The sequence below is a fragment of the Xylona heveae genome, assembly GCF_001619985.1.
Source record: "Xylona heveae TC161 unplaced genomic scaffold L228scaffold_13, whole genome shotgun sequence".
Classification (NCBI taxonomy): Eukaryota; Fungi; Ascomycota; class Xylonomycetes; order Xylonales; family Xylonaceae; genus Xylona; species Xylona heveae.
Window position 1 is genome coordinate 119,142 of NW_017264205.1, and position 27,401 is coordinate 146,542.

Here is a 27,401-nt window from a genome sequence, read left to right on the forward strand (position 1 = left end):
CAAGGTCAACCATGCTAGTTGAGTCACCTCGATGAGCCACCCCACGGCTCAAATTCTTTATGCGTGCATCTCTCATAAGCTATAGTCTGACAATATCATGCTATTCTGACAGCCAACTGTAAGAATCGTATGCACGCGTGTTCAAGAGTTGACGTTGCCAAAGTGCACTCATGCAGGTGCGGCCGCACGGTAGCTGCAGGGTGCCATGTCGCTAGCTTGTTTAGGCAAGCGGCCGACATCTTAAAAAAGTAGTCCGCACCGGTGCCATCTTTACCGTCGATGCGGTCGATGCGGCCGAATTCCAATCCAAAATGGTACCCCCCGCATGTTCAGTACCACAGTACGTAAGAAGAATCAAGACGTAATGTTTTTCCAAAAGACATTGATCTCGTGCTTGCCTAAAGTCATTAATCAACTCCTGTTTTAATTTCCACAAACGCTAATCTCTGCTATTTTAACACGGTAGGATGTGTCAATAGGGAATAGCTGCGTGTGAAGCTATCAGAATCATCATCATCGGGACACGATCAAGCTCCCCCCGCCGCCATTTTCCAGGCAACAAAGTCTAGACCCAATCCGGCATATGGCACACAAAGGTGATGCGGACATGACAACACTGGGGAACTGCACATTCAGTGTCCCGATCTTATTGAACCCTTTCCTCGGTATTTTGATTAGTACTATAACCACTCGAATTAGTCCTGCTACGTCCATGGCTTATGTGATGCCACTTTTACTAACTTCTGTTCCGTTCCACGCTGACCGATTGCATCTATTTATCGATGACGACAAGCCACGCAAGGACCCTGAATTCGGGGCGGGACATGAAGTGGAGTGTTTGTTGGTCCCTCGCGCCATGGCGGGTTGGTTAATAATGAGATTTCCTTCGTGTGGATAATGGAGCTGATCCAGTGCTGATTTCGAAACCCCTCTTCTTCTCAAAGAGGGACGAGAGAGGAATATATAAACCCCCCTTCCTGTCCTAGGGAACGAGTTGAAAATCCAGAGCTCCATCTCACGTAGCTTCATACAGCTTCTCTTCACCTTTGCACAGCTCAATTGATTCTTCGAATTGATCTTGAAAGCTCTTCCAATTTGTTCTTTTGTCAATAATTAAACAATTCAACAATGTCTTCCTTCTTCCAACCTGCGCCTGAGCCCAAGAGCCTTTTGGGCCGGCATAGAATCCTTGCTCCAACTGCCGGTGTACGTCTTCTTCCTTACCTCCCGTTGAGATGTGTTCTTCTGTTAGTTTCTGGTGCATTGATACTAAGGTATCTTTCAAATAGGTCCGAGTCAGCCCGCTCTGCCTCGGTGCCATGAACTTTGGCGATGCATGGTATGTATACACAATCTACGACTGGGACCTCAATCCAATTACAATTCCCCAATGGATTGGTCCTGGAGATTCACGATAACACGGCGGTAGCTGACAATTGAGGACAACAGGCAGGATTTCATGGGCAAATGTGACAAGAAGACGTCCTTTGAGATTCTCGACTATTTCTACGAGCAGGGCGGTAACTTTATCGACACGTACGTATTACTGTTATTTGCATCCCAGAATTTTTACTATGCTTTAGTATCTATGAGCTCCATCTCACAAACGCGCTCAGTATGGCTGAGAGCTGATATGCTGAAATGTACGACCATACAGTGCCAACAACTACCAGTCCGAAGAATCCGAGCAATGGCTCGGCGAGTGGATGAAAGAGCGCGGCGTCCGGAACCAATTCGTCATTGCGACCAAATACAGCACTGCGTACCGGACGGCGCACAAGCACACGGAGAGCATGAGCACGACAGTCGGTAACTCGAAGAAGAGCCTGCACATCTCTCTGCACGACAGCTTGAGGAAGCTCCAGACTGATTATATCGACTTGGTATGTCATTGCAGTTCTAGTCTCTCAAAAGACACTTTTCTTCTCCCACGTCGTTTGCAAATTTGTTCAAGTACTATAAATTATTAGACTAATACCGATGTCAGCTGTACGTCCACTGGTGGGACTATGCCACGTCTATTCCCGAAGTCATGCAAGCTCTCGACGCCTTCGTCAAGGCAGGTAAAGTGCTATATCTCGGAATCAGCGACACTCCCGCCTGGATCGTCAGCAAAGCCAACGAATGTACGATTCCCCCCCTTTTTTTCCTCTCTCCTCCTGTCCAATCCAACTATCATGCTAACATCCCGTCTCAGACGCACGCAATCACGGCCTTACCCCCTTCAGTGTGTACCAAGGGCAATGGAACGCCGCAGTGCGCGACTTTGAGCGGGAAATCATCCCCATGTGTCGCGCCGAGGGGATGGCACTTGCGCCCTGGCGCGCCTTGGGCGGCGGCAACTTCAAGTCCGCCGAGCAACAAAAGGACCCCGAGGGCCGCAAAATGTATCCATTGACGGACAAGGACAAGGCCATTTCCGCCGCGCTCGAAAAGATTGCCGAGCGCAAGGGAACTGCCATAACAAGCATTGCGCTGGCCTATGTCATGCACAAGACGCCCTACGTGTTTCCCATTGTGGGCGGGCGCAACATCAAGCATCTCAAGGGCAATATCGAAGCGCTGGGCATCGTGCTGTCCGAAGAAGAGATCAACGAGATTGAAGAAGCCAGTCCGTTTGATCCCGGGTTCCCACATACGTTTTTGAGTCTCGGGGGCTCTCATAAGGCCGCGTATACCGCCAAGGACGTCGGATTTATTGGTCTTGCCACGCATATGGACTATGTCGACGATCCAAAGGTATTATCCCATTGCCAGCTATTCATTTCACCCTTTTCAATTTTTATTTTCATTTTCCTTGCCATATTACCACATTGCTTTCGCGCATAACCTTAAAAACCGTTTAGACTAACATTTTTATAGCCCATCACGCCCAAGGCTCAATAAACCCACCCCTTAGTCTCCGCCGCTCCCATCCCAATCGTATCATTATTCCTGGCTTTTTTTTTAATTCTTCTGTTGTAGCTAGCTCACACTCATTCAATCGACCGGTCAATCAATAAAAATATCTTCCTATTCATCTAATATATATATGGGTTATCTGCCGTAAGAGAATACTCCGTAGCGTTCTGGTTAAAGAAATAGCTGAAATGAAAAATAAAATAAAAATAAAATAAAGAAAATAATCTAACATTATCGACTCTGGATTGGCTTCTACGACAGGACTTGAAAAGTGAAAAGACACAAAGTAACACTGGCTCCCTGGCATGACAAAAGATGCGTTTTATTCCATTTTGACAACGATGATAAAAAATAATAAACCTCCCGAATCCCGATACAACCTACAATCTCAGAAAAAGAAAATCTAATTAATCTATTCCATGATCCATGGTTTGATAATCCTTGAGAGGAGCCGAAAAAATTAAAAAGGGGGCCAACCACACCCACACCCTTTCCCCTTCCCCCAACCAAGTAAAAGGAGAGAGAGAAGCTAAAAATGCGAAAAAAAGCTCTTGGATCTGCTAGTACTGCGAAATTGAAATAAGTAAAACCAAACTCCAGCAATAAAGCCCCAAGCAAGCGTAGATATATATGCGGCGGAACCATTAAGTAAATGCGATTGATTGGTGCACCACGCACCAGCATTGAGAAACGAACAAGCTTGAATATAAGATGCAGAAATGAAATGTATACGCGTATTATACTTCTATACGTGTAGCTGTATCAATGCCGAGCAAATGAGCAATCCTAATAGCGGTGAGGCCAAAGTGAATAAAATGTTTGAGAAAAAAAAAAAAAAAAGATATGGGCAAGAAAAGGTTAGGGAAAAAATGCAGGGTATCATAGAGAGCATCAAAGTAGTGAACATGTCCGTTCGAGTTCGCGCGGAGAGAATGCGGCCAGACGCGGCGAATATAAAGAAAGAAAAAAAAAGATGTTAGAGGAATAAAATGCAATCCGAAATAAAATGTGCGTGGCGCGTAACGAATACAGTAACCGGCATCGGTATCAGTACCTCGTGATGTCGGAGCCATGGGTGCGGATTCTTCTCTCATGCCGGATTGAATGTGCTTAGACTTTTTCCTGGTGCCATGTAAAAGGCCTATCGAGAGCTTGACGTAGAACAATGCAAAAGTAGTCGTACGCCATAAAACCGTAATGACTGATCCGTATTGGAGAAGGCAATCTTATCGTGGCTGCATGAGCAGAAAGTGTTTCTTCTCAAGGCATAGAAAAGCCCCCACAAAAGAATCAGACGTGACCCTGGCCAAGAATAGGCAGCGGTCCACCAGACGAGCCAGTGTCGGTTGATATATCAGCTTCAAGAGTCTTCTTCCAGTGCTCTGGCAGACAGACGCAGACGAGGGGGAATGCACGAATCTCACTTCCAGCGGCCGGTGACGACTCAACTTGTCCAGTGACATTTGAGACTCCCGAGTCCCGGAGAATTTTCCGACTTGCGTCCCACTCTTCAGCTCGCTCGCTGAGGCGCACACCAGTGGCCCATCCATCATCCCAGATGCCCACGATTTTGAGCATGTCACCTCGCTCGAGTTCAAATTCGTCAGGAGCGCGGGGAGAGTACGCCCAGAGAACGGCCACCTTGTCATTGGTATGGATTTCGTCTTGCGAGTAATAATCTTTGAATGAAGAAAGCTGCTCAGACTGCGCGCTCGCCACGCCTTCGGGAGAAGAATACTGCCCATTGCTATTAGATTCCGGTGACGTGACTTCTTCGCCTCGGCCAAGAAACGATCCACTCGAGAGTGAACCGTTTCGTTTGCCAGCTGGTATTGGCCCTCGAGGCACACCAATAGAACCAGGACTGTCGCCATAATAATCAGACGAGGAGCGTTCTTGGTAGTGCCTTTCCGAATTGGAAAATTCGCCTCGTATGGATGGTCTCTGCCGTTGAGGGCTATCAGTCGATGGGGCCTCTAGCGCGGACATTCTTGCGACCCGAGCTCCAGGCAGAGGCTCGAAGCCTTGCGGGAAATCATTCGGGGTTTCACTAGGAACCGGATTGTATGCCATGGCTTCAGTGGGACGTCGTGCTGTTGATGGCTGGTTGAAGACATTGCTTTGCTCGCTTCCACGCTTTCGGCGCCACATGCAGCAGAAGATTAACAATCCCAAGAGGAGCGCTGCCCCCAGCACTGAACCAATGACAATGCCGGCAATTTGGCCTCCAGAAAGACCGGATTTGGAGTGCTTGCCGGCCGCAGCTGCCGACGCAGAAGAGCTTGCATTGGTCGGCTGGACAGTCGCAGTTGTAGTTGTCGTCCCAAAGAGCGGCGGCATCGAGGTTGTGCTCGGAAGATGCACATTGCTGCAACGATGGCTAACATTGGAATTGGCACAACAGGAATCTGTAGCGTTTGGCGAACTCGCGGCACAGTAGGAACAAAGACCGTTGAGGTTCGTCGAATATCCGCAATCGTCGTTTTCATTTTGAACTCCAGTAATGCATTGTCCCGAGAGAGAATTCGCTGGTAGGGCACAGTTGGTGAAGTCGGCTCGTATCTGATCATTGGCATTGGATCCTGGCGTGCCACATGTCGCAGGGCTTGAAATAATCTCTTGCTCGCTCATGGCAAATTGAGCCTATTCGAATATAAGCACTTCAGAGAAATTTTTGGAGGAAGCCATGAAATGCGGCCACTCACACATGTATCGGCACACAGAGGTCTCGAGTCCGAATCCGACAATGAGCATGGCGTTTTTGAATTTTGAATGATCGCGTTACAAAGCGTACTTGCCGTATACCTGGCATAGAGCATGCTTGTATTCTTCAAATCAACCGTGGAGCAACCTAGAAGTTGCTGGTATCTAATATCGATTTAGCAACCAAACTTGCTCTCTTCTTTTGTGGGAAGGTTAGACACCCACTTCTGCTGCGCATAATTTGTCGTAATGTACTGCTTCAACTGCTGATCAAAAGAGCCTGTATCGGAAACAAAAGCCAGAAACGGACTACAACAAACAATGTCAGTTGATTGATCCTCTTGCCGAATCTCCCAACGTACAATTGTGCGACAAGCGACGAGTCGGTCGAAATAGACGAGACATTGAAAGCCGGACATATTTGTGACCCCGAGAGTGATACACATTGAGCTGCTGCATTCGCCGTAGGAGTAGCCGACGCCACGAGCGAGAATAGTAAGGCCGATTTTATGAGTGAACGCGATGACCGTGACCTTTTCGAAGCCGTAGACCTGGTTCTCGGAGGCGAGGAATGACGGGTGTGCTTGTTCGCATCGCTTGTTCCACGTGCTTGATGCATCTCGAATTGCTTTAGTGTAGTCTCTTCCGTGCCTTCAGTAGACACACATTCGCAGCCGTCGAGAAGAGGAATTGACATGCTCGCCGCTGCCGCTGTTGTTGTTGTCATCATTATCGCCGCCGTCGTCGAGCACGTTGGCTGGGGGCGCCTTTCCCCAAAAGGCCTCGTGCCGTCCCACGCGAGGTTGATCCACAGCAGATGATGCCCCTGAGTGAGTTGTCGAGGCCTGGGTTGCCCACGACAAGAAGCTGTCTGGAGTCGCACCAAGCGCTACTGACGGTGACTCTGGAAGGATTCAGCGTCAGAGAATGAAAATCTAACCAGTACAACGAAGAAACGCAGAAAGGAAGCGATCGGTAATGTAGAGTGCAGTGCTAAGGAACGGTTTCGCGTGAGTGGAAAGAAGCTTTGACCAGGTCTTAGTGAGAAACAACGGATGGTTCGAAGGACGGACAGACAGGCGACGAACCGTGGGAATCCCTCAGGTACAGTGGGTGGGCATAACTAATTCTCATTAGCTCCTTCCCCCTCTACCCACATCCGAGACCAAAAACCTAATATCATTTAGCTTTGCTCGCATCGACCATTAAGTGTAGCATCGCTATGAGATAACTGGAGTAATGATGACTTTCATGTCTCTCTCATACAGTAGAAATTTTGATGAAAGGGAAATGTCTCGACAATCGTCAGCTGTGCATCTGAGAGTACGTCGATGTTCCGGTTCTTTCTCCGATGATGCTGACTCAATTCGGAAAGAACGATGAGGGTGGCCCCTGCAGTAAGGAAATTACACCGTCCCAATCAGGAAAGGACACAAGCACCGTTAGAGTATCACCATCGTCCATCGTGAGACGACAAAACGTCTATCCTCTGCCTGATCGCTCACTCGCTCCCGCGCTGATATAGGTTGCTCTTATGACAATGGCAAACTTGAACTAGTGATACATGCTCCTCCATTCAACGCCGGCTGAAATGCCCATCATCGCCAGACCAGCTCTAGAAGTCCAGTCTGTTACTACTGTTGCTGTTGTTGTACTTTAATGTACATTTAATGCCTTTTTGTTGATACCTTGAACCCCCAAAATTGTGTTTATCACAATCATGCAAAATAAAGTGGAGAGTGAGTTTCTCAACACGCCCAAATCCCGACAATACCGTCCTTGCGACCCTCTGTCAGGTAGCCGTCCTTGATGCGCACTCGCTCCACCATGGCTGGGCGAGTACCTTCTTCCTCGGCGTCGACTCCAGCGCCACAATCCCAGTGTCGACCGTCCGTCTTGTCGTAGACCTTGACCACATTTTCTCCAGCGGCAGCCACGATGCGGCGCGTGTCAAACATCATATCGGTCACCGGCTTGTCGTAAGCGTACGCATCAAAGATGGATCCTGTGCGAAGATCCCAGATCTGAGAAAGTCCAGTTAGTTAATGTCATGTGAATGTAAAACAGAAGAAGATGATAGACGAGAGAGAAGCTGCGTACCCGGATGCTACGATCCAAACTTCCCGTTACCAAGTGGACATCGTCGAATTGCAGGCACGTGACTGGTCCCGTATGACCGACCAAGCTGCGGTGAACTTGACCGCTTCGCAGATCCCAAAGGCGGACCATCCCATCAGCTGTACCACATGCCAGTGCAGCGTCGAAGCATTGGAGTGCGCCGACAAAGTCAGCAGAAGCATCAGGCAGACGACCAGTCTGACGCCATGGCCCGCTGCTAGGTTGTATTGTTGATGAAGCTTGCGCGGCCGCCCAAAGGACGTCTAGTGTCTGAACGCAGCGGCCCTTCTCAAGATCCCATTGACGAATGGTCTTGTCGGCAGAGCCAGACACGAGAGTGTCGCCCCGGAAATGCAGCGCCGTGACCTCATCCACGTGCGCTTCAAGGGAGAAGAGAGGGCAATCCTGCATGCTGGAGGATGGTGGCGGAATGGGAGCATCGTCAGGATGCTCAAAACCTAGGGCGTCCTCATCGTCTTCCTCCTCGCCACCTTTATTGATACGGTTGTCCTGCGGCGCATAGTCTGCGCGACTGAGATCCCATAGTCGGATTGTCGCATCCATCGAGCCAGTGGCTACGATATTATCCTCGACCTGCAAACATCGGACAGATGCTATTGCGGACAATTAGAAACTGGTCTTGCATGCACTGCATGACTTCGACATACCATGGTGGCCTTCCAGCATTCCCATGCACCTCCCAGCACTAAGATCCCAGACACGGACAGTATCGTCCAGTGCTGCTGTCACCATAGTCCCAAAAGGCACATCATAGTCCAGGGCAGTAATGATATCGTTGTGTGCTTGGATTTCCTTCAGATTCGAGCCCGGCTCGAAATGCTCGTGAAGAATAGGCATTGATATCCGTCCTAGAGCTGCGGTTAGAAAGGTTCATAACCCTGACTTCCGGCTGACCTACTAATATTTTTCCTCCTCTTCGCCTTGGGCGAGGGAATCTTCTCGTAAATAGAGGCGGACATGAATGAAGCTTCCATGTCTGGCGAACCAGAAGGGGTGGCCTCCTCGACCGCCTCAGCCTTAGGACTTTGTGCGGGCTGCGCAAGCGCAGCAGCATCCTCCATTTCCTCCTCAAGATCCTCAAGTCTATTCCCAACATCAACAACTAAGAAATCAATGTTAGCGAAATCGCGTTTCATGACCCGGGTTTGCCGCCCAAGACCTACTGTCATGCTCAATGCTTGATTCCTCTTGTTCAAGCGATGCTAACCGATCTAATACAATTTTGCGCATAGTATTGAGATTGGCAATCTTGTTGTCAATCTCGCGTATCTCTGCGCTGCACATGTTCTTTCTAATTGCCATCATCTCTAATCGGTGGCCGAGACTGCCCTTTTCGCTTTTGAGCTTCTCAAGCTTCGGCTGTCCTTCTTTCTCGGCATCTGCGCTGGACAATAATTTCCGCCCTCGTGAGTGATGCCGTCCATGCCTCTTGTGGTGACTTGCGTCCATGTCCGGTAATGTAGCCTCAAATCCTTGGAAAAGGGAATACGAATTGTCATCTTCGGGTATATTCGTGAGCAATTCATCTGGAAGATATGCAAGCGCGCGATGGTGTATCTCTGAGGTATATAATCGAGAGCGAACAATCTCGGAAGGTGTTGTTTGTGAAAAGTGGTAGACTTGTCGCTGAATATTTGGATGCCTTAACTCTCGGTGTATTTCGGTAATGGCATTTTGGTAGTGAGCGGTACTGTGAGGATCGCCGAGGAAATGGCCAGCGGTAGTGGTGACTTTGCGCCCGAAAGCCTCTATGTTGCGCGCCTATTTCAAGTGTCAGCTGTTGGATAAACGTATATCAGGCCTCCCAGACATACTGTCAAGGCAGTTCCCAGGATAGGTTCATCTTCCCCTCCACCACTGGCAGGCGGGGAGCCATTGGGGTCATTGGAGCCCGCCATATGCCGTCAGACCCTCTGAAGGCAGCGGCACACGAATGAGACCAAGGCAATTATTGCTGTCGCAGACAGCCAGCGTTGGTGGTTCAATTGGTGTTGTTGTCGGCGTGAGCAGAACAGGGTTAACTGGGTCAATAACAGTTGGTGAGGCTGAGAGAGCTCGTCCCGTGCATGCGCCACAGTGTGGCGTAGTATCTGTATCTATCTCCGAAAGCGGCTTCTGCCTTCAGTTTGGTTCTATCAAGTTGACTGTCCTTGGTCTTATTATTCAGATCTCGGAATTTTGATATCATATTCGAACTTTATTGCACAAGCTAATTTGTGAATCAATTTGCTTCATTCAATTTTTTATTTCACTAAGGAAATCAAACTGCAGGTTTCGTACTTACAAGCATTGACAAGCATTACTCAAAGGCCATCGGGACAAAACTTGTCCTTAAGAATGATTACCATTCTCAAACCTCTAGAGTTTACAATTGCATTTTCGTCTCAATGACAGATTAGAGTCTTCTTTTGAGGGTACTATTGATATCCAACCCTACCCCGATCTTTGCTCCCCCAGGTTGGCCAGCCCACCACAGTGGTCGAAGCTCCCGGTAGATAAGATCGACTTAGATAAGAAACCTAAAACGGGTTAGACCGATCTACCCCATATGGTTCCTGCCGCAAGTAAATTAGATCAACCAACGTTGCATGTTTTCTTTGTTGTTTTGAATGCAATCATCGAGGGAATACGACACGTCCATAGCGAGGCTATCCTTTATTGTTCTATACATTGTGATGCTTGATGAATTAGAAAGCCTTGGACGATTTGTCGTGACCTCGATCAATTGGGAACAATGAGACTGCACAATAAAGAATGGTCGTCCTTGACGTACCATTGGGTCAATAACTTCTGGATGCCTCAATTAAAAAAATTCACTGACTGCTTATTTTCGAATTCTGACTGGTTATTGATTTAGTAATAATAGACAATGCTCCCAGCCACTGCCTTTTCTTCTCTCTCTCGCTCGGCAGCTGATCTGAGCATTTCTCCTTCCTGATAAATTCTCTTGCCACTCATCGTGAACTAAGAATTTATGACCAGCTTCTTTCCTTCAACTTCTCTCATTCGTACTTTCCAAAAGTCTTTCTTCCCTTCTCGACCTTTTATTTCAGAGTTTACTTGACTTCCTCAGAAGCATTTACCCTCTGTTACTCGTCTTCCGAACCGGAAACCTTCCGTCTCAGCCAGCCATCTAGCTGTTCCTGAATTCTTTCCTCGAATCCTCACACCCCAAATTTTGTCTCCTCGCTTCTTTCCACATTTTCAAAATGTCGTTCTTCGCTCGTCTCAAGGCACGATTCGTCGCTTACTGGTATGGGACTCCTGTCGTTGAGACTGCAGATGCCATCGCCGTGGGCCAAGCCCTTGCGAGATCCGCGAGATCTGCCAGATCTGCCAGATCGAACGTGTCTTCCGCCTCGTCCAGAACCCGACGTTCACTTCGCCAGCGAAATTTGGACCGCCGCTCTTTGAGCCCCAGTGCGCGAACCGCAGAATGGGTGCAGAGCTCGAGCCCAATTGCTTCAGGGCGTGGCAGCCTAAGCGGCAGAAGGACTAACTCAACATCTGATCCACTCAGCGTCAGAGGTAGCAGAATCAGTAAGAGCAGCTCAAGATATTCTTCATCTCGAGCGAGTTCTGGAAGCTCTCAACGCCCAACTGTCGAGGATCGCAGCTTGACCGATCAAGAAGACCCTGATCTGATGGACCTGTCAGATGATAGCCCCCCTTCACCTACCTCATCCAGTGATAGAGCCAGCAATTACAGCGACCAAAACGGGGGATATGGCGAAAACGGAGAGCCACTTACAGAAGAAGAGGCCGCCTATGAAGACGAAAACACGCAGCCCGCTGAGCGCGTATGGGATTTCGAAGAAGAGTTGAGGAAGCGCAGAGAACTCGCCGAGAACGTCACCGTTAATTGCACTGCCGACGAAAGAAAGCTCCATACCAAGATCGCGATGCGTGGTTTTGAACCACTGCTTCCAGCAAGCTGGAAGATGGATTTTGAGACCGTCCCGGAAAATTTGTTCGCCCAAGAGGGGGCAGAAGGAGAAGCGGAGGCCTTCATCAATTCGCTTTCTGGAAAGGATTTGAGAGGTACCTTGTTTCCCCTGATTATCCTGAAGAATGAACCCTGAGAGATCTGAGAGATCGCTTCTCCATTTTCCGTTTTACTCTCTTTCACTACCCATCCCCCCTCCCCTTTTCACCTAGAGCAGTGTTCAAAGTGAAAACTAACTGGGAAGCAGCATGCAAGGCGCTCCAAAATCTCATGACGCTTGGACCTCGTGTCCGCGATTGCCGCCAGACAGGCGGGGATACCAATAAGCTCATGCAGCGCGAGCTTGAGGCTTTCATCAAATGGTCCCACGAGGACGGTCAAGTCGATCACAAGCGGATCATCCCAAACCTCTTCATCATGTGCAGCAAGGACAGGGGACTCGCGCTGGAGGACGGGGAGAAAGCCTATGGGCACTTCCGGAAGCTTGCTGCAAAATACCGCAACACTTTGCGGCTTCATCCGAGCGCGGAGGGGAACGTCCACCCTCCGCCTACTCTGTGGGGAATATACGTCTCGTATACCCTTTGCATGTTGACCAGCTTCGACGGGGCAAATGCAGACCCCGGGGCCGAAGCCAGAAATCTCTGGATGATCGATTTCGGCGACAGGGATCACGACGTGTGGAATGCCTTTACAGTGGCAATTCTCGTCATTACGGCGCGCAATTACCTCGTCGATATCCAAGATGTGTTTCCCGACCGACGGGGAAAGAAGAGAAAGTATGATGAGGATGCTTAGGATTTGTTTTTGTCTTCCCTCTCACCTTCTTCTGTTTTATTTTCTTCAAGATGTAATTCTGTGCCTCCTCGACGAGCGCTCACTTGCGAAGGCTGGCCCTTCCTGTTGAAAGCTTCAAGTCATCGACCTCGTTGCGCCGGACAGATTTGATTTGATTTGCGATTTCGGTTCTCTTCGGAGTTTACGCTTCTTTGTTACCCTCGGAGTTTTATTTCTGGCTCGGAGTTGTTTCATCTTCGGAATCATGTCTTATCGGAATCGCAAATCGCGAATACCAGAATTCTCTCTTCCTGTGTTGTACTTTGAAAGCTCAGCATACACTATTGTCCCAATTATTACGACTGTTACACGCTTGATATCAGGAATCAGGATATTATTTCTCCCAACGCTACCAGGTTACTGGGACACACGTTTATGACATTCATGTTGGCTTCATCGCTTTATCATTTCTCGGTTTTGCTTCATTGTTTATCATTCATCGTTTTACTTGCTTATGGGGCCTTTGTTTCTGTTTTTTTTTTTTTTATTTTTTTTAGTTTTCGTCGGACTCTAACAGGCTAATCCTGTTAATCTTTACTGGGCGTTGAAAGGAATTGTCGAATGGACAATCGATAGGTCATTACTCATTACGCAATTCTACTACATCGGTAGAATATCTCATGCGTTTCAATTGAAGGGAATTGAATTTGAATGTGAATGTGAAAGTGACTTAAATCAGATTATATTGAAACGCTTTAAGTAGCCTTTGAGAGCAAACTTTCCAGAGCAAGAAAAAATGAAATAAGTAGCAGTAGTACCGAGATATGTTTAACGTAAAATTACATGTGCATAGCAGCATAAGTCAACTGTCAAATTTTGCGCGCTTTCTGAGACAATATTAATTACATCGCATATCGCATATCCCGTATCCTAATTAAAAGCAATGAAATCGAGGGCTAGGTATTAGATACATGAACAATATGTACGTATAGAAAGAAGAAGCATATACATATGTACGTGTAGAGAAAGACAGAAAAGCAGCGGCGCAAGAGCATAAAGAAGTCAAGCATAATATTCATGTATGCCTTTTCTGTGTTTCCAGCCCATAAAGATACAGCAGAGCGGGAAAAAGGCCGTGTTGAGGGCAACCCAAGTGAAAAGGACGCCGAAGTTGAGGCCGATCCGGGAATGTAAATCGAAGATGATCTGGCGGCTTGCTTCGACGACTGGTAGGTGCATGTTAGCTGGGATTCACAAGAAAAGAAGGGCGGAAGGGGTGAAAGGTGGGAAGAAAGGGAAGAAGTAGAAGGGAAAGGAAGGAGGGGAGAAGAAGAAGAAGAAGAAAAGAAGGGGGGAAAGGGAAGAAGGAGAAAGGGAAGAGAGGGAAAGGGAGAGAGGGGACGTACTGTTATGTAGAGGCCATGCAAAGCCCCAGTAATAAAATCTCGGGGCGATACTGATATTATAAAAAGCGGTAGAGACATTACTGATGACCCAGAAGATGAGCCAGAAGGCAGTCCACGGCTGGCCAATGAGCATGGCGACGTTCTCGCACGCAAGACCCAGCGCAGCCATGCCGACGAAATTGAGCATCCAGTAGACTACAAAAGTGCCTTTACCGTAAGCATTTGCGTGCATGGCCATTTCGGTCTCGGGCCCGCTCTTGTTCGAGAAGGGGATTTGGAAGGCGAGAGAGATCAGGGAATACGCAAGAGACATGCAAAAGTACGCTGCCATGGTGGCGACGTAGCGCCAGATAATCATCTGGTAGAGCTTCAGCGGCGGGTGGCCCTCTGGTTGCAGGAAATGCTTGTGTATGGGGAGGTAGAAGGAGAAGGAGAAGAAGGAGAGGATGATTAGATCTGCCGAGTATGGTTAGCTGTCTATTTTGATGAAACCAAAAATTAAAATAAGAATGACAAGGAAAAGGCAAAGGAAGAGGGTGCAAGAAGATAGGGATCAGAGGAAGAATACGTACAAATCAATCCAATCGTGACGGCAGGAATGGCAACAAAAGGCACAAAAGGACGGAGATTGAACATGGAGAACCCAATGGCAGGACTAAGTGCCTGTGGAACTTTCTGGATGTTGGCCAAAGCGGTGGGATTGGACGCGTTTTGGAGGACTTGTTGAGTCCACATTCCGCCGACCATAGAGGTGGCTTCGGTCATGAACTCGCTGAGAAGAGGGTACACGAAATCATACCAAACAGTATCATCTCGAGAGTCTGTGAAGATAACCTGGCATGCTCCAAGTGGGTCATATGACGAGTTGCCGTTTTGAACGGCTGATCGAAGCATTGCCGTGGCGTTTGGATTGACGATAACAGCTGCCCATGCATTGAAATTGTATACTTCCCGCCGCACGTTCATCGGATCGTAGGAAAAGTGAGACGGCGGGAGGCTGACATAGCCTAGATGCACTGGCGATTCTTGCAAAGTTCTTTGCATGAGCTGCACAATGGCAGGTCCGACTATGGGAGTCTCGCCATTGTTATACGGCGGTATCTGGCCATCAAAGTCGGCCACGTAAATGGCCAATGAGGAAAGGTTTTGGTCGACGTGGAAGAGAACGCCCCAGTCTGTCAGAAGTCAGTGTAACTGTGATATTACACAATGTCGGTAAGACGATGAACATACATAGAGATAATACTGTCAGGATTAACGTGCACAATATGAGAGCTATGGAAGAGTGAGTTGATAGACTGGTTAGATATATAGACGGCAGTAGTATATCTTACTGGTCAAGCTCCATTTCAGGAAAATCTCCTTTCGCACATGATTGAGCCGTTTGTCCCAGAATCCCACTGGCTTCGGAGGCTGGTTTCTGCCCTTTTCATGATCTCCTTCCGTCGGGTGATGGCTGCTTAGGCCGTCGGTTTCTTCTTTAGCTTCATTGTCGTGGTGCAGAGTATCTTCGGACTCTGCTCGTGGAGCATTCATCCCACCCTGACAGGCGTTAGGGTTGGTCTCCGCGATACCAGTCGACATTTCGCGTTGATTGCAAACGACACCGCGTAAAGAAGATAGTCGTTGGCTATTGGAATCTCAATCGAGGCACTCACAGTATCACGACTTTTCTTCTGATGCTGACACGGTGTACAGCATCGAGCGGGTTATCGCGGCTCTTCTATAATAAAGAACCATAGCTCAAAGCAATGACGCACTTGGAATGGCTGGGGGAGCAGACACGGGAATTGACAGTCAGAGCGGCAAGGATGTACCAAATAACCCTAAGTCATGTATGTTTTCAATGCGGGGATGCTTTCCGTCTACAAGGCATAAGGCATCTTAAATCCGATAACTACTCTGTAAGCGTTTCGACCGAATAGCAAATTGCCATGGAGAACAATTTGGCATGGGACCGGCTCATGATGTCAGTAGCCCTAAGTTGACTGGGGTTGCTGTGGCTGTTGTTTTACCGTTACCTCATTCGGCTTAAAGGGGGAGCTCGTCCCGCGTTTCTCTCATTAGTAATCACTATAATCTCCGAAGCATCCATGTTTTATTCTTCCGCAGACTTCCGCAAAGCTTCCGCATACTCCGTAGACAAAGAAAAATCTCAAGGCCCAAAATCGTCTTTGTTTCAGAAAAATTGCATTCTAAAAGCTATCATTCGTAGCTCACATCTAGCCTTCGAGAATTGATTGGCTAAAATAAGAAAAGAAATATCGTAAATGCGTTGGCGCTCTAACTCCCCCAGAGCCCCATGCCTTCTATCTGCGCCGCTTCTCACCAATCATCATCATGCTGGTCGTCATGCATACATCCTTTCAATAGATTGACACAAGCTTAGTAGCTGCCTGTATAAGTTGTTAGCTAGTGCTCTCAAACAAAACATACGTTGCACGTGGATGACTTACGGCCAAACAAGCACCAGGCCTCAGCAGTTCTCGAGCATTGCGGGTTGGTGCATTTCGTTTCACCCTTGACAACACCCTCGGGCTGCTGGAACGGAATGCACAAACTCTTAGCACCCATCGACGGGGCACGAGCATCTTCTGCAACGTTGTCGCCCTCGTCCTTGCGGGCACTGAGGTCCTTGACCTGGTCCTCGCACTCTTCGGTCAAACAGTGGGGGATCAAGCAAACGTTCTTGTTGTTGAGCGCAGGAACGAAATCCTTCCAGTCCGTAACCTGAATGACGTGAGAGTCAAACGCGTCCTTGGCGCGCTTGTACAAGTCGCCCTGGATCGTCTCGAGGAGCGCAGGGACCTCCTTCTCGAGGTCGGAGAGAGCAATTGATCCCTTACCATCCTTTCCAGGAATATCACGACGAGAAGTGGTAACGAAACCACCCTTGGCTTCGCCAGGACCAAACTCAAGGCGGAGCGGGGTGCCCTTGAGCTCCCACTGGTTGAATTTCCAGCCGGGGGAGTAGCTGTCACGGTCGTCGACCTCGACGCGGACGCCCACGGCGCGGAGTTTATCGCCTAAAACGCGAGTCTCCTCATAGAGCTTCTTCTTCTCATCCTCGCTCAGCTTGTTGGTGATTCCGACCGGCACAATCACCACCTGGATCTCGACGACACGAGGGGGAAGGACTAAGCCCCTGTTGTCACCGTGGATCATGGTCATGACACCAATAGTACGGGTAGACAGGCCCCACGAGTTCTGCCAGACGAATAGCGGGGGACCCTTTTCGCCGTCCTTGGTGTTGGGATCCTCAACGGTAATGTTGAACATTTTACTAAAGTTCTGTCCCAAGCAGTGGCTGGTACCACCCTGGATACCACGGCCGGTCGTAGGAATGTAACCTTCAACGGTAGTAGTGTACAGACCGCCGGCAAACCGCTCCTTGTCCGTCTTACGGCCACGGATAACAGGAACCGCGAGAAGTTCCTCATAGACGCCCGCGTACCACTCAAGAATCTGCAGGACTTCCTCAGCGGCTCCCTCCTCGGTCAAATGGGCGGTATGACCTTCTTGCCACAAGAATTCTCTCGTACGGAGGAAAGGTTGAGGGTGCTTGAATTCCCATCGCACGACCGAGTTCCACTGGTTCAGTCTCAGAGGGAGGTCACGATGGCTGCGAATCCATTTGGCGTAGTAGGGGTACATGACGGTCTCGGAGGTGGGACGGATTGCGACGGGCTCCTCGAGATTGCTCTTGCCGCTATCAAGAAATTAGCTATCATCACACCGGGCATGTCTAAAGAGAAAAAGCCAATGCGCTTACGCCTTGGTAACCCAAGCGACCTCAGGTGCGAAACCCTCAATATGATCCTTCTCACGCTCGAGCACTCTGGAAGAGACAAACATGGGGAAGTAGCAATTTCGGACGCCCATCTTCTTGATCTTCTCGTTGAACCAATTTTGGATACTCTCCCAGATGAAGAATGAAGTAGGCTGCAAAATACATTAGGCGTATTGAACATAATAAAAATTGGCGGTGAAGCATCAAAGCCTGGGGAAGGATCGCACCTTGAGGATATAGCAACCAGCGACATCGTAGTAATCGAGCATGTCTCCCTTGGTCAAGACCTGCTGATACCAGCCAGCAAAGTCTTCGTCCTTGCCAACAGTAATTTTCTTCTCATCGTCCTTGGTGTCTTTACCCTCCTTGGCCTTGGGCTGATTCTTCAAAATCTTCTTGGCCTGAGTTGTCGTGGCATGCTTGAGAGCCTTGTCGGCCTTCTCAGCAGCCATTTTCTCCTGCTTGGCGGCCTTCTTCAAGGCGCTCTTGGAGGGGCCATCTGCAGAGGGAGTCTGCAAGTTCTGGACGCCCTCCGTGATGGCGGCGGTCTCCACAGTGGCTTTATTCTCGGAAGCCATAACGGGAGATGAGCAGCTTTTCGGGGGAAAAACAAAAATAGAGGTTCAGTGGACTATAGCGTATGCGCACACGCGACCAGCAAAATTGTTGCTGCAGAGGGGAATTGTTGTCGCGGTGCAAATGGAGGGGAAATTGTTGTTAGTGGGGCAAGGGAGGAACAGCCTGAGTCAAGGGCTTTCTGTCTCCCTCTGTGTAACTTTTTGCGTGGGGGAGACGAGAGAGACCAAGACGAGACGAGTCGGAGGCTCCAATGTTCCGTCGCGTCGCTTGTCACTCAACTTCGCGAACCGCCTCAAGTTTCCATTTTGGCCTAAAATCACTAAAGAGCAAGGCGGCGAGCTCTACTCATCTCCATTCAACTGATCTCTGCTTCCTCGCCCCCATTGTTCATTCATCATGGCGGCCCTTTTCGAGCAGCCCCGCAACAGCGGAACTCTCTGTGAGTAGAAGATGCCAAGCAAATTCTGTATCTATTACTTATTACTAACGAAATATGTCAGTTTTAGGAGGTCAGAAGATTAGCGGAGCAGACGTCCGGGACCAGAACGGTATGCAAAATTGGAGAGATATACAGACGAGCGTGAAAGGGTTTTGAAGCTAAAAAATTCTTGAATAGTTCTGGCCACACAAGCCATTGCAAATGTGATCAAGACATCGTTTGGTCCCTCGGGACTGGACAAGATGATGGTGGACGACATTGGTGTAAGATATCCGGAGAAAGAAGAAGCCTACGGATGAGAAGCTTACTTTTGCAATTAGGATGTTACCGTGACGAATGATGGAGCTACGATATTGACTTTGCTGGACGTTGAACATCCCGCCGGCAAGATATTAGTCGACCTGGCACAGCAGCAAGATCAGGAGGTTGGTTACCACCAGCGTCAGCTGTCTACAGCTCTTTTCCCCATTTAAAACCCTTATTCTCATCGTAAAAAAGATGAGTAACACCAACTAACAATCTCCTAGGTTGGTGACGGCACCACCTCTGTTGTCCTAATCGCCTCCGAGCTTCTCCGCCGCGGCAACGAGCTGATGAAGAACCGTATCCACCCGACGACCATCATCACCGGCTACCGTCTCGCCCTACGAGAAGCAGTAAAATACATGCAAGAAAATGTTGCCACCAAGGTCGAGAACCTGGGCCGCGAATCCCTCATCTCCATTGCCAAGACATCCATGTCGTCGAAGATCATTGGCGCCGACAGCGATTTCTTCTCCAACATGGTCGTCGATGCCATCCAATCCGTCAAGTCCGCCAACAACCGGAACGAAATCAAATACCCCGTCAAAGCCGTCAACCTGCTCAAGGCTCACGGCAAGAGCGCCACTGAATCCGTTCTCGTCCGTGGATACGCCCTTAACTGCACCGTGGCCTCGCAGGCCATGAAGACCCGCATTACCGACGCAAAAATTGCCTGTCTGGACATGAATTTACAAAAAGAGCGCATGAAGTTGGGCGTGCAAATCACTGTCGAAGACCCGCAGCAGCTTGAGCAGATTCGGGAACGCGAGGCCGGCATCGTCCTCGAGCGAGTCGACTTGATTCTCAAGAGCGGTGCTAATGTCGTCCTCACGACCAAAGGCATCGACGACATGGTACTCAAGGCCTTTGTCGAGCGTGGCGCCATGGCTGTGCGCCGCTGCAAAAAGGAAGACCTCCGACGTATTGCCAAGTCCACGGGCGCCACTCTCGTCAGTACTCTGTCCGATCTGAACGGCGACGAGCGCTTCGAGCCCTCGCTTCTCGGCCACGCAGAGGAAGTTGTGCAAGAGAAGATTTCCGACGACGAATGTATTCTTGTCAAGGGCACCAAGGTGCATACCTCGGCATCCATCATCCTCCGCGGTTCCAACGAATACCAACTCGACGAAATGGAGCGGTCTGTGCACGACTCCCTATGCGCCGTCAAGCGGACCCTCGAAAGCGGCAGCATTGTTCCTGGCGGAGGAGCCGTCGAGACAGCTCTGCACATTTACCTCGAGGAGTTTGCCGGCACGGTCGGCTCGCGCGAGCAATTGGCCATTGGCGCCTTTGCGCAGTCTCTGCTGGTTATCCCCAAGACGCTGGCCGTCAACGCCGCCAAGGACTCGTCAGAGCTCGTTGCCCAGCTGCGTTCCCGCCATGCCTTGTCTCAGCGCACGCAAGAGGGCGATGCATCGCAGGACGAAAAGACGATTGCCAAGAAGAAGAATTACAAGAACTATGGACTCGATCTCGCCAAGGGCAAGGTCGTCGATGAGCTCAAGGCCGGCGTGCTTGAGCCTAGCATGTCCAAGGTCAAGCAACTGAAGAGTGCGGTCGAGGCTTGCATTGCCATTATGCGGATAGATACCTTGATCAAGCTCGATCCAGAGCAGCGAGCAGAAGACGACGGTCATGGTCATTAAACGGTGTGGCAGTAAAGGGCCGAGATTAGCATGTTGTTGTAGCAATAGTGGATCGGACGAACAAAAAAAACCTTTCTTCAATGCTCTTGACGTGGTAGAGCACTTGCATGAATTGTCGCCATAGATTTAAATTTTTCGTTTATATTGGCCTTGCAAATTTTATCTTCAATTCAAGGTATCTTATTTTCTATCCACGTAGTTCTCGATCCAAGTGTCTCAAATATATCTCTGGATCCAGCCCAAACCAAATTTCCAACCACACAAACACCCTGCGAGAAATATTTCTATCACTGCTCTATAAAGTTGAGAGAACTGATGGCGTTGCAAGCACCGACTTTGTAGGTACTTTGTAGCCATGGCCCTGGAGTCTACCTTGCCCGTTCATCTTGAAGAACAGACCCTCTCAATACGGACTACACCTCGTAGTCGCTTTGCAATGTTTGTTCCCGCATGACGATGCTGTTCATGTGATGCACCACACAGACGTACGCTATCCATATACACCATAATCTTTACACTATGCAATACGTATACAGTCTATATTATTACTAGATTATGCAGTATCGTATGCATGTTGTTCGCGCATGACAACCACATATCTTATAGTCCGGACCTCATGTAACTACCATGGAGCTGAATTTCAATATCCACCACCTACCTACCTACAGAGTACCTTGGGTGTGCATGCACTGTGGAATTGTGAATGAGGTATGTACACGCCTCGGGACAACCGTGTGGAGACACAGTACGGTATATGCCCGACATTTACTCCGTAGCGGCAAATGCATCGCCCTGTCCTGTCCAGTCCGCATTCATTATTTGTTCCGAGTATTCATGCGAATCGTATAAACGTCACAAGAAGCAACTCGCGGCTTTGGGGCCACTAAACTCTCGGAATAAGTTCGGGATATTTGCCCTGCCTGTCTACATGCCTCTTTTGTCATTCGGTCCGCATGATAGCTGTCTGGACTCTGGTCACCGAGCACGCTGAGCACAGCGGATGCTTTTCCTACTCCGTAATTCTACTTCGTACAGGCAGTCTCTCGGTATGCCGCAGTACCACGATACTCATAACTAAATCCTTATCGCCCCCGCCATCCTCGCCCACTGGACTGAGGATTTACATGTACAACTATAAGATAATGCATGATAACGTACGGAGGTAAGGAGTACGTAGTACAGCCAACGTATATTTCAAAGCAAGTCGATTTCCCTAGATAGCTATACAGACTATCATTCAATGAAATGGACATGGGAACAAGGGCATCTGAGTCACCGTCGATCAGGGTCCGAGGTCTGTCTATCATCAAACAGCATATTACTGTATCGGGTAATATGCTGTCGTGTTGTCGTGCATTCGAGCTTGAGTCATGCAGATATCCAATCATCTCATACCAATATTCCTTTTCTCCGGCCCTGGTTCCTTTTGTTTATCCATAACACTGTCTACTCCATACTAGGTAACTCAACTACAGAAGACTCAAGCACTGTACCGAGTACACCTACGGAGTATATCGAGTACTTGCCCCACATAATTCCCGTCTAAGCCCCTCGGTATCCGTTGACATAGGGCGTGGATCGTGTATAGTACCCTGTGTACAGACTTATACCACGGTAGTAATTCCGCCGCATGGTCTAGCAATCCACTCGTCATCGGGCATTATTGAATACAACAGTGCACAAAGATTCAAAAACCTTGAAATTTACGTGACCTCTCTAACTTGATAGAGCCCGACTTCAAACCAGTAAGTGTATGGATACTACGCATAGCCTACGGCTGTCAACGGCTGTCCTCGGATCTCATCGCCCACCACCAACCTACGGCGTACGGCGTCCATCCCCACCAACGGCATAAGCCTCGTGGCTATAACGTAACTCTGGTAACTTTTTTGCCGGACAAGATGGAGGGCCTGTTCCGCACTGACCATCTACCTATAGCCCTCTGTATTGTAATACAATATACCCAATGATTTGATGGGCTGCACGCCTCAAACATCTCAGATCGGCAAGTATAATACAGTTATACTTCTAACTCAACCTGGCAGTAACCTACCGTAGTTTGACCCCCCAATTAGTTATAGTTACACCCGGAAACGCCCAAGCAGCCCTTGCAAAACCTTCAAAACCTTGCGACTTGTAGGGATGATCCACACTATCATCTTAGGGCCACGTCCCGATCGTAAACCTCCGTTCGGGTCCCCTTGTCCCTTGGGTTCATGAACATCTTCCCCCACTTGTTCTGGCAGTGTTTTTCTGGAAATGATCACAAACCATCACGATTCAGGCTGACGCTTTACCTCCAAAGGCAGGACCACACGATAAGTGACACTGACACTGACACAAGTCTGCGGTCTATGAGTCACGAGGCGAAGCATAAACTATTGGGGAATCACCATCTCTGTTCTCCGTCATTGTGATCCTGCCCCACGATGCGCCTGCGGAGTACGAGGACAGCTAACTTACTGTCTTTTGCACAGGATAGGGTTTACCTATTATCCTTTGTATCGTAGCGCAGTTATTCCGCACGTAAACAATACCTTATGCCGATAAATACCCTCTCCGTCCTCCCCTTCCCCTACCCCTCCAACTAAGGACTTATCATGGTTATCCTTTATCTTTTATCTTATCCGAACCTGATCTGAGTCCCTTCATTCCTACAGTCCTACTGCTGTATATATTTACTGCATTTCACTCCCCACCTGTCTCCCCGGGCCTTTACTCAAGCACTAGATCCCTCTTATCCTACTATCCTATCCTACCGTCCTACTATCCTACCGTCCTACTATCCTACCGTCCTACAAACCCAACCCATCCTTTATACCCTTACCACAACAACCATCTCTCACACAACACCCTTCAACACCCTACACCTACAACAACAACAATCGCAACCATGTCAAATACGACGACGCAGCAAGGCCTAAATCTCCCAAAGCGCGACTCGCCCTCGCTCAAACTCGTGCACCCCACGGAAGGGGAGAAACTCCTGACATGGCGCGCCAACGGGGCGTATTGGCGGGGCGCGCTGAGCATGGACGCATACTGTCGGCGCGAAGAACATCTGGCGACGCAGCCGTTGACGCGGCACGGGGCCATGACGTACTGGGTGTTGGTGGATGGGGAGGAGGAGCCTCAGACGGCGACGATTGAGGATGAAAAGACGGGTGAGGCTGTCCCTGCAACGAATACCACCTCTTCAAACACAAAAGAACCCACTACCTCTACATCAACTACCCCAATTGCCATCCCAAATGGAAATATAGCCCCAAACACTACATCAACTACAACCACAACTTCAAATGGAAATATAACCCCAGACGAAAATGGCCATACAAATACTACACCAAACAATGGAACCAACATAGGAACCATAAACACAAATACACAAACAAATACAAAAGCAAATACAAAAGCAGAGGCTAAAACATCAGATACAACAGGGACATCGACACAGACCAAAGCGCGAACGGTACTGAGTAGTTGCGAGACGCTGCGCAAACGGGCGCTGGTGGCGCACGACAACAAGGTCGAGGACGTGGTGGCGCAGGGGGTGGGAAGTGTGTTTTGCCAGCCGCACCTGCGGGGCCATGGGTATTCGAGCCGGATGATGGACGAGTTGGCGCGGAAGTTGACGACGCATCATGGCGAGAGCGGCAAGTGTGCGTTTACCGTCTTGTTTTCGGATATTGGAAAGGTATGTTTTGTCTTTACACTACATCTTATCCTCACAACACCGGGGTGGGGGGGAAATCTCTATATTGAGGAAGGTTTTCAAGATTTAACGGGTATATTGATGTTATAGAAATTCTATGCAAAGCACGGCTGGCATCCGTTTGATTCAACCCATATTGCGCTTCCTCCTGCGGCAGCAGGTGCAGGTGCAGGTGCAGCAAACGGCGGTGCGGCAAATGGACACGCAAAAGTTCGTGGGCTTGCGCGACCGCTTTATGCCAACGACTTGGCGGAACTATGCGAGGCAGACGAGCGTTTGATTCGGAGATACTTGACCGCCAAGGCCTCCGTTCCCGGCAAAGTCCACGTTGCACTGGTGCCGGATGTGGATACCATGCAATGGCATCATTCGAGGGAGGAGTTTATTGCCGAGGAACTCTTCAAGAGAGACCCGGCCATCAAGGGCGCCATTGTAGGCGACGAGCCAGGCAAGAGAGTCTGGTGCATCTGGACACGCACCTGGGCGAGCAAGGACGACGTAGAGGATGGCGGAAACGTAATGCAGATCTTGCGCATCGTTGCAGAGGAGCATGTCCTTGCTTCGTGCAATGATCTTGCCGTGTCCCACCACCACGGTGTCGTCGATGGCGTCGATGGTCGACAATCCACAGCCGACAGTAGCCATCTCGAGGAAGCAATCGTTGCCTTGCTCCTGATGGCGCAGGACGAGGCGAACAAGTGGAATATGAAAGAGGTAAATATCTGGAATCCGACGGATCTCGTGGTGCGCGCAACAAGGCGCATCCTCCCTTCAGCAGAGGTCATTGACCGCGAGAGTGAAAGTATTACCAGTTTGATGTGGTATGGAAATGGTCTGGACGGAGTCAAGGAATACCCAAAGAATCTCGTCTGGGTCGGCAACGAAAAATATGGGTGGTGTTAAAGCATTCAAACCGGAGCCTGCTTTGGGCGGACATAGTCACAACACCATTTCCCACGATTGCCCTGGGTCGCAAGTTCCTTGTATTCAACCAATCTGCGGATTTCGGAACCAAATGGACGTCTTCAGCGACGAGCATTCTTGAATTTTTCGTGCCACTTTCGTGAACGTAGCGACGCTTTTCCCGACAGATTATTCGTACTTTCAGAAGGCGCTGGCGCTTCAATTGCATCATAATCGTCTGTGATTACAATTGTCGATGGAGTTGGTTGGCTATATGCTCCCTGGTGCCTTTTTGTCAGCATTGATTCGTAGCATCATGTTAGGATAGTCAAATGTACCTTGAGCAGATCAAGTGAGGCATGTGCTCTCCACGACTCTGGAAGTTCGTCTTTCCATGCTTCCATAAAGGCGGTGATTGACACCCCTCCTGGAATCCTGTCCCGCTCACGGTCCAACACCATGGCACCAGTCCACCTCACGAATTTGACTCGATCTAGTTGCATCCCTAGGGTCCCAAAGCATTAGTAATTGTCCAAATAGATGTATTCTTTACATCACCTACAGTCAGTTTCGATTTGACTGCCGTTACCGGACAACTTCCGTAACAACGCATGCACGAGTTCTCTAGGACAACCGTCTTCTTCGGCCTCCTTCCACGCATCTCTTGCCAGAAATTGCTGACTCAGGTCAAATCCTTGGCTGTCTGCAGCTGTACGAATAGCCTTCCATACGCTCCTCAATTCCTCGGCATTTGGTCTCAAGCTGACTCCATCCAATTCAAATGCCATAAGCTCTACCCAAGAGCGTTCACTTTCTTGGTCAGCCAGCGGAATGTTGCTGAATACATCTCTTTTGCTTCTTCCCTCAACTGGCGTCGGTCGTGATCCGTCTTCGTTGCTGAAATAGAGCGGAAGGCATTGCTTGAGATGTGGGATAGCGGAACCACTGACAGGGTGCAGTTCCAAAGTCGACTTGCATGTCGCTATTGCGGACAGGTGGGAGTCCAAGCTGGAGGCGGCATCATTGGAGTGATTGTCTTTGGCAGGCTTGGTCAGAAAGATCGAATTCGAGGACTGCACTTGGCGGATTTGGTATGCGAGATTGTCTGTGCATAATACTGCATGCGCCGGAGCTGATTCGCTAGATTTAATTCGCAAACTTTGCGATAGTCAGCAGCAATCCTTTTGAGATTCAAAGACATGGATTTTGAAAAGGTGAAATCGTACACAGGAGGATCAGCGCTGGTCACCACGTTCAGCAGATCCGGAGGCAACTCCAGCAGGCGAAAGTTTTTTTGATCATGGCAGAATGCGAAGGGGATCGCTGGATGATCTGGGGCCTCCATGTCGTCGTTTTCTTCAAGTCTAATATGTTGATGGATCTGACTGCGTATCCAACACGTCTGTAGGTAAACCGACGCGAGTTTGCTTTTCGTCGCGTTGACTGGCCATGGTCTTTCCTAATCCAGATAAATGGAAACTTGACGAGCCGCCGTGTCTAGCCGAGAGGTTCCTTAGGACCTGTAGGTCAGTCATCCAGCAGGTTGAAGACTCGCGTGGGTAGCCGAGAAACCTACCATATAACCCGTTTTGCAGCAGTTGGTAGAAACACGTCTGAATATGACTAGAATATTCTGTCTAACAACGGAGATGTGGAAAAACATCTGAGCATCATCAATTGGCGCATGTCATCTCGAGAAATAGAAGAAAATAACCTAAATTCCATATCCATGCCTAACTCTCCCATTGGGCAGATGGGCGGTGTGCTACTCATGTTTGTCAGAATGCCCAATGTCGAGCCTATGTCAGTAGTTTGTAGGAGATTATGTACGGATGCACTACATTGAGTTAATTTTGTGCATCTCTGCCACATGTGAGCTAGACCAACTTTAGCTGTTGAACATGAGCCAAAAGTCATGTAATGGCGCAGGGCAGAGACGCTACTACTACAAGGTACTCATACTACGAGGAAATTGGATCAGAAAATGCTGTATTTCGAGTCGTACCGAAGGGGAAATTCCATGGTGAGAATGGCCCACCAAGGCGGAGCCGGCACAAGTCTGCACCAAGCAAAATCAGGCCCAGCATCGTGTCCAAGAATTGAGAGAGGAGAGTTGGATAGCGTCGACCTGAAAGACGACGGCCTCTTCTCAAGCCA

The 27,401-nt window shown here is 49.1% G+C and overlaps 9 protein-coding genes across 9 annotated transcripts; 4 read left to right on the top strand and 5 right to left on the bottom strand.

Moving 5' to 3' along the window:
• Positions 1-1,128: 1,128 nt before the first annotated feature.
• L228DRAFT_215044 (Aldo/keto reductase) lies at positions 1,129-2,829 on the top strand (the record flags this gene model as incomplete). The annotated part of the gene is made up of 6 exons (XM_018330059.1): positions 1,129-1,206; positions 1,290-1,343; positions 1,454-1,536; positions 1,658-1,883; positions 1,988-2,126; positions 2,198-2,829. The coding sequence occupies 6 exons, from the start codon at positions 1,129-1,131 to the stop codon at positions 2,827-2,829; spliced, it is 1,212 nt and encodes a 403-aa protein (XP_018184903.1).
• Positions 2,830-4,191: 1,362 nt separating this feature from the next.
• Positions 4,192-6,223, bottom strand: L228DRAFT_271165 (hypothetical protein; the record flags this gene model as incomplete). Its single annotated transcript, XM_018335498.1, has 4 exons — positions 4,192-5,544; positions 5,607-5,769; positions 5,830-5,913; positions 5,967-6,223. 4 exons carry the CDS (start codon positions 6,221-6,223, stop codon positions 4,192-4,194), a joined length of 1,857 nt encoding a protein of 618 aa, XP_018184904.1.
• A 765-nt stretch (positions 6,224-6,988) lies between these two features.
• Positions 6,989-9,732, bottom strand: L228DRAFT_224526 (WD domain, G-beta repeat-containing protein). The gene is made up of 6 exons (XM_018330349.1): positions 9,558-9,732; positions 8,907-9,504; positions 8,642-8,845; positions 8,391-8,591; positions 7,705-8,336; positions 6,989-7,628 (listed from the first exon to the last, which is right to left on the bottom strand). The coding sequence occupies exons 1-6, from the start codon at positions 9,639-9,641 to the stop codon at positions 7,353-7,355; spliced, it is 1,995 nt and encodes a 664-aa protein (XP_018184905.1). The 5' UTR covers positions 9,642-9,732; the 3' UTR covers positions 6,989-7,352.
• Positions 9,733-10,952: 1,220 nt separating this feature from the next.
• Positions 10,953-12,487, top strand: L228DRAFT_285780 (hypothetical protein; the record flags this gene model as incomplete). The annotated part of the gene is made up of 2 exons (XM_018336377.1): positions 10,953-11,784; positions 11,937-12,487. The coding sequence occupies 2 exons, from the start codon at positions 10,953-10,955 to the stop codon at positions 12,485-12,487; spliced, it is 1,383 nt and encodes a 460-aa protein (XP_018184906.1).
• Positions 12,488-13,528: 1,041 nt separating this feature from the next.
• On the bottom strand, positions 13,529-15,456 carry L228DRAFT_271168 (hypothetical protein; the record flags this gene model as incomplete). The annotated part of the gene is made up of 5 exons (XM_018335499.1): positions 13,529-13,692; positions 13,873-14,328; positions 14,445-15,047; positions 15,106-15,147; positions 15,207-15,456. The coding sequence occupies 5 exons, from the start codon at positions 15,454-15,456 to the stop codon at positions 13,529-13,531; spliced, it is 1,515 nt and encodes a 504-aa protein (XP_018184907.1).
• A 507-nt stretch (positions 15,457-15,963) lies between these two features.
• L228DRAFT_250942 (prolyl-tRNA synthetase) lies at positions 15,964-18,445 on the bottom strand. The gene is made up of 4 exons (XM_018333440.1): positions 17,890-18,445; positions 17,645-17,814; positions 16,329-17,581; positions 15,964-16,268 (listed from the first exon to the last, which is right to left on the bottom strand). The coding sequence occupies exons 1-4, from the start codon at positions 18,238-18,240 to the stop codon at positions 16,258-16,260; spliced, it is 1,785 nt and encodes a 594-aa protein (XP_018184908.1). The 5' UTR covers positions 18,241-18,445; the 3' UTR covers positions 15,964-16,257.
• Positions 18,446-18,518: 73 nt separating this feature from the next.
• On the top strand, positions 18,519-20,894 carry L228DRAFT_250943 (T-complex protein 1 subunit alpha). Its single transcript, XM_018333441.1, has 5 exons — positions 18,519-18,680; positions 18,742-18,789; positions 18,858-18,943; positions 19,001-19,105; positions 19,208-20,894. Exons 1-5 carry the CDS (start codon positions 18,638-18,640, stop codon positions 20,627-20,629), a joined length of 1,704 nt encoding a protein of 567 aa, XP_018184909.1. The 5' UTR covers positions 18,519-18,637; the 3' UTR covers positions 20,630-20,894.
• Positions 20,895-23,522: 2,628 nt separating this feature from the next.
• L228DRAFT_241596 (hypothetical protein) lies at positions 23,523-25,244 on the top strand (the record flags this gene model as incomplete). Its single annotated transcript, XM_018331338.1, has 2 exons — positions 23,523-24,323; positions 24,432-25,244. The coding sequence occupies 2 exons, from the start codon at positions 23,523-23,525 to the stop codon at positions 25,242-25,244; spliced, it is 1,614 nt and encodes a 537-aa protein (XP_018184910.1).
• Positions 25,245-25,366: 122 nt separating this feature from the next.
• Positions 25,367-26,807, bottom strand: L228DRAFT_285785 (sister chromatid cohesion protein-like protein Dcc1; the record flags this gene model as incomplete). The annotated part of the gene is made up of 4 exons (XM_018336378.1): positions 26,471-26,807; positions 25,807-26,402; positions 25,583-25,749; positions 25,367-25,525 (listed from the first exon to the last, which is right to left on the bottom strand). The coding sequence occupies exons 1-4, from the start codon at positions 26,587-26,589 to the stop codon at positions 25,367-25,369; spliced, it is 1,041 nt and encodes a 346-aa protein (XP_018184911.1). The 5' UTR covers positions 26,590-26,807.
• Between the last annotated feature and the right edge of the window lie 594 nt (positions 26,808-27,401).

Bases quoted from the DNA above. Each gene is read 5' to 3' on its own strand.
- L228DRAFT_224526 (XM_018330349.1), bottom strand. From the start codon at position 9,641: ATGGCGGGCTCCAATGACCCCAATGGCTCCCCGCCTGCCAGTGGTGGA. The intron at 9,505-9,557 runs GTATGTCTGGGA...CACTTGAAATAG, and splicing joins TCCTGGGAACTGCCTTGACA to GCGCGCAACATAGAGGCTTT. The intron at 8,337-8,390 runs GTATGTCGAAGT...TGTCCGCAATAG, and splicing joins AATGCTGGAAGGCCACCATG to CATCTGTCCGATGTTTGCAG.
- L228DRAFT_250942 (XM_018333440.1), bottom strand. From the start codon at position 18,240: ATGGCTTCCGAGAATAAAGCCACTGTGGAGACCGCCGCCATCACGGAG. The intron at 17,815-17,889 runs GTGCGATCCTTC...TGTATTTTGCAG, and splicing joins CTGGTTGCTATATCCTCAAG to CCTACTTCATTCTTCATCTG. The intron at 17,582-17,644 runs GTAAGCGCATTG...ATTTCTTGATAG, and splicing joins GTCGCTTGGGTTACCAAGGC to CGGCAAGAGCAATCTCGAGG.
- L228DRAFT_250943 (XM_018333441.1), top strand. From the start codon at position 18,638: ATGGCGGCCCTTTTCGAGCAGCCCCGCAACAGCGGAACTCTCT. The intron at 18,790-18,857 runs GTATGCAAAATT...ATTCTTGAATAG, and splicing joins AGACGTCCGGGACCAGAACG to TTCTGGCCACACAAGCCATT. The intron at 18,944-19,000 runs GTAAGATATCCG...TTTTGCAATTAG, and splicing joins TGATGGTGGACGACATTGGT to GATGTTACCGTGACGAATGA.